Source organism: Nicotiana tabacum, chromosome 18 (assembly GCF_000715075.1).
Source record: "Nicotiana tabacum cultivar K326 chromosome 18, ASM71507v2, whole genome shotgun sequence".
NCBI classification, from domain to species: domain Eukaryota; kingdom Viridiplantae; phylum Streptophyta; class Magnoliopsida; order Solanales; family Solanaceae; genus Nicotiana; species Nicotiana tabacum.
The window spans coordinates 81,268,319-81,272,589 of record NC_134097.1 but is presented as its reverse complement, the minus strand read 5'-3'; the positions used below and the strand labels follow the sequence as shown (position 1 = coordinate 81,272,589).

General features: G+C 36.7%; 1 protein-coding gene across 1 annotated transcript; it reads right to left on the bottom strand.

Annotated features, from left to right (window-relative positions):
- Nucleotides 1-1,104: 1,104 nt before the first annotated feature.
- Nucleotides 1,105-2,779, bottom strand: LOC107811541 (F-box protein SKIP28). Its single transcript, XM_016636497.2, has 2 exons — nucleotides 2,274-2,779; nucleotides 1,105-1,839 (listed from the first exon to the last, which is right to left on the bottom strand). Exons 1-2 carry the CDS (start codon nucleotides 2,643-2,645, stop codon nucleotides 1,249-1,251), a joined length of 963 nt encoding a protein of 320 aa, XP_016491983.1. The 5' UTR covers nucleotides 2,646-2,779; the 3' UTR covers nucleotides 1,105-1,248.
- Between the last annotated feature and the right edge of the window lie 1,492 nt (nucleotides 2,780-4,271).

The following is a 4,271-nucleotide window of genomic DNA, read 5'->3' as shown; positions in this document are numbered from 1 at the left end:
AAGGAACACATGCATGAACCAAGTCCATGGACAATATACACAGGTGACGAATGGAATTAAACAAAAAACTTGCACGTGAAAGGGATAAGTATAAGTGGTTATATCTGATATTCCCTGAACGAAAAGATTGCATATTTGATAAGAAGCAGGACTCCTTACTTGAAGAGAACTCTACCCAAGATAAGGGAAGAGTTAAAAATTGAAGTTGACTAGAACTCTTTCACCGAGGAAGAGTAAAGCTTTAGAACTCTAGTTAATCTTTATTTACTAACTATATAAATATCAGTGTTGTTCTCTTTTACAGGTGATGCACACATACTGAAGTAAAGCAAGAATTGAGAGCTAAAAAGCAAGGCATTTTGTGAGCAATTCTTGTGAATTTTAAAAGTGCGATCCTGAAGCTACACGAACTAGATTGAAGAACCAGATTCATAAAGAGTTTTATGTATCTTTATTTATTTCTTGTTTAAAGTGCAGTAGGCATTTTGAGTTGTACCTTTTAGCTTTCTTAGAAGCAAATTGTACTAGGTACTTAAGTTGTATCTTTCAAGTTAGAGTTAACTTGAAGTAGTCGCAACAACTTGTGACTTGTTACTATAAGGGTTAAAGTTAATCCTTAAGTTTGCAAGAGGTTGTAAATTCGAGTTGTATTGTTCAAGTTAGAGTTAACTTGAAGCAGTCACAACAACCTGTGGTTGGTTGCTATAAGGGTTAGAGTTAATCCTTAGACTTGCTAGAGTTTGTAAATTTTGTTGTTGGCTCAGAGTTGTAGTGAAATGTTTGGAGAAAATCCTACTGGGTAGTAGGTCGTGGGTTTTTTGTACTTTTTGAGCCGGGTATTTTTCACGTAAAAATTCTTGTGTTCTTTACTTTCTGCATTTATTATTCCACAACAATAGTATAAGGAATATATAGAAGAACCAGGTCCTTCTATAATCTGTGCACGCAAAAAATTGAATACCACACAAACCACTCCTCTTGTGTGGTATTGAAGTATAAAACATCTAGTAGGCTAGCTAAGATTCTAGATAAGCTAAATTTTTACCCTTTCTAGTAGGACTCTGGCAGCACAGTTGTTGTAGTAGTGATTGGAAGTAACTTTGTAGTTGCCGCAGACCGGAGATGTCACTCCGCAGTTTTTTATTTTTTTTATTTTTACGTGTACAGATTGCCGCCGTTGGTAATAAAAACTTTTATTTACCGAAAAAAAGAATACATCTCATCGCCTCTGCAGCATTATAAACAATCTCAATCATGTGAAGTTTGCGTTGCATGGAATTTACAATCACTGCACAGAAAACCTGAAGAGTCGGGATATAGGGACTGCTGGTAAGCATGTTGATTGCAGTATGCCTTGTTACAGAAACTACATTTTGGAAGCTGAAGCCAACAATCCAAGCACAGTATATCTGCACAAGCTGCTTCACCTACTTCTTCATCTTTGGTGCATACACCACACTCTTCGCACCTCGGGACACACAGGAAGCAGCTCCTGCACTCTATAAGCTGCTTTCTCCTTATACAAGAATTTCTAGGACAGTCAAAGATTTCTCTTACTTCGCCACATTTCGGACAGATATCTACATCAATTGAAGTCTGAGATTCTTGTCCAAATGTGGATAATCCGCTTCGCCTGTGGTACTTGAAGTTCTTATTTCCTTCTTTCTTTTGCATCTGGTTTATACCCATTAGATGACCAAGTGTCTCAAAGTCCTCTCTCTTCACATTATAGATGCCAGAAATACTTAAGCTCTTTAACTTGTGGTTACCCTTGGTAAGTAACTTCACCGCTCCAAGTACTCCCTCAATGGTTAAGCCTGTGCACCCTCGTAAATAGAGCTGGAAAAAGGTGGAAAAGAACATAGAATTCAGGGCAGATGTAATTTATACTACCTTCTACCTCATATTAATTTATGTGGTGTTGATTAACTAGAATCGAGTTTGGCGAAAAAATGAAGACTGGAACGGAGATTTGTTTTCCTTTCCTCGGCCGGGAAAATCTAGAGTTGACTTCATTAAAGCATGGATATGGTTTCTGACTCATCAAACAAATTCAAGATTTAAAAAGACGAGTTTTTTTACAATAGAACAGAAATTGCAACTGAAATTCAAACCTATGAAATTCATTATTCAGCACACTTGATTAGTTAACTAGTACATATTTTTGTTTTTTAAATTTAAAAAAAAACAAGGAGAAAAGGGGAAGATATTAAAAAAGACTCCACCAACCATATCTTATCCATTACGATTTCCTTACAAACAAACTAACATACCTTGCTGATATGAGGATTACTGGCAATGACTTGTAGAAGCCCATCATCCGTTATCTTAAAGCAATTTATGAGAGCAAGAACTCTCAGACGACTATTTGCCTTGGACGTCATTTTTACCAGAAAATCATCAGAAAGACGAGTATTTAATGGCTTTTCGACAACGATATTCAGCCATGGCAGTATGTCATCTTTTAAAGCATCTCTTAATGACCTGCAAACTTGAGTCATAGACAGAAGTTCAAATAAAGGGAGATAAGCCAAGACTAAGAACATAGCTCCATGGGGTGGTTCCCCTGAGTCTAAAGGAGTTTTTATCATTGCTGTGTTTTGTTCTTCCCCCTCTGGTATAGGTTGTGAAATTTGCATGTCCATGGTATGTATGCTAAAAATAAGTGTTGGTTTTGAAGATATTTAATTTCTAGGAATGAAGCTTAAGTGAAAGGGCGATATGGAGAGGAAGCAAGTTGTGTGTTGATATTTGCTAGAATGAGAAAAGAGAAATATACTTGTCATCATGTGTACCAATTGAAACTTGTATGTCGGCGACATGTCAATACCAATTTAAATGTCCTGCGTCTCATTAGAGATGTAATTGAGGGATATTTGATTAATTTATTTGTTTAAATTGTACACGTTAAGAGATGTTTGGTTGGATTCGTTTGAGGAATTTATTTTGCCTAATTATGTCAAGATTATTATACGGTGATTAATCATTAAGGAATTATTGGATGACAATTCTAGCTAATACAAGAATTTCTGATACAGAGTTTAATAAGGCCAACTAAACCCTGAATTAAGTTATGTTAAGATTACATATTTTTTTTTTGGGGTACAAACCAATCAAACTTTGTATCAACTGCGTAGGAATTTTATGAAGGAATTCCTACTGTTAATGTGCTAAACCAACCGACCCTAAATAGTATAAATTAATTTTCACACTATTTAACTGTTTTACAGCATCTTTCTATGTTATCAATTCACGTCTTTTATAGTGTAAAAAAAGTGTATACGGTAAAATCGAAGGGTCTAATTTTTCGTCGTTACGACGCCTCGTAAGCACATCTCGAAGGCTCGAGACTACGGTCGAGTTTCATCCCTCAAGGGCCATCGACGCTCGACCTCGGGGCAGTATAGACTGACGATTACGGAGTAAAAGTGGGGAGTTCCCAAGGCGCATAAAAAGGGTTGACCAAGTTTAGTGGACTAGTCCAAAAACGAATCAAGACATTAACTAGTTGTACCATCTCCATATCTTTGTAATTAATGCATTTGTACTATGTTAGGATTCCCCCTCATATGTAAAGGGGATCTTTGTCATTTTGTAGACATATGTTGCTCAATACTAAATACACAAGAATATTCTCTCTGCTCTCTAACATACTCTCTCGATCTCATTACTTGCATTTATTATTCATATCCATTGTGTTCTATTTATTGTTCTTCATTTATTGCTTATTATTAGCCATAAAGAGCCGTCATTGATTTCATTATAACTATTAGTCGTCCATCGACTACCACCGGCGGGACATTAGACTCGACCCCGAGGCCCTGAATAAGCAAGCTCGAGGCCCCGACTGACAACCATTCGGTTTGGTTAACATCTTGTTTTTAAGCTCTTATCTTGATTCCAAATACCTCATTTAGCATCTATTGCCCTAACAACTAGCATAAAAATAGGTCACGTATTTTTAGAACCACAAAATGAAATTTAATTATTATTACCATTTTCACGGTAAACAATTTGGCGCCAACCCTGAGGCTAAAAATAATAGTGATTATTTTCTTGCTGGTTTTACTACGTAACGCAAGTTATCTTTCACACTTTTTCTTGCCCAGGATCTTTGATTTCAGGTCAAAATGTCTGATCAGTAAACAACAATCTTGAGAACCATGGAGAGAATGGTGTGGATGTTCCAGGTGTTGGTGTATCACCACGAAACCCTGAGAATGCACCAGAACCAATTCCCATGGACACGGTCTCACGCGATGCCCAACACG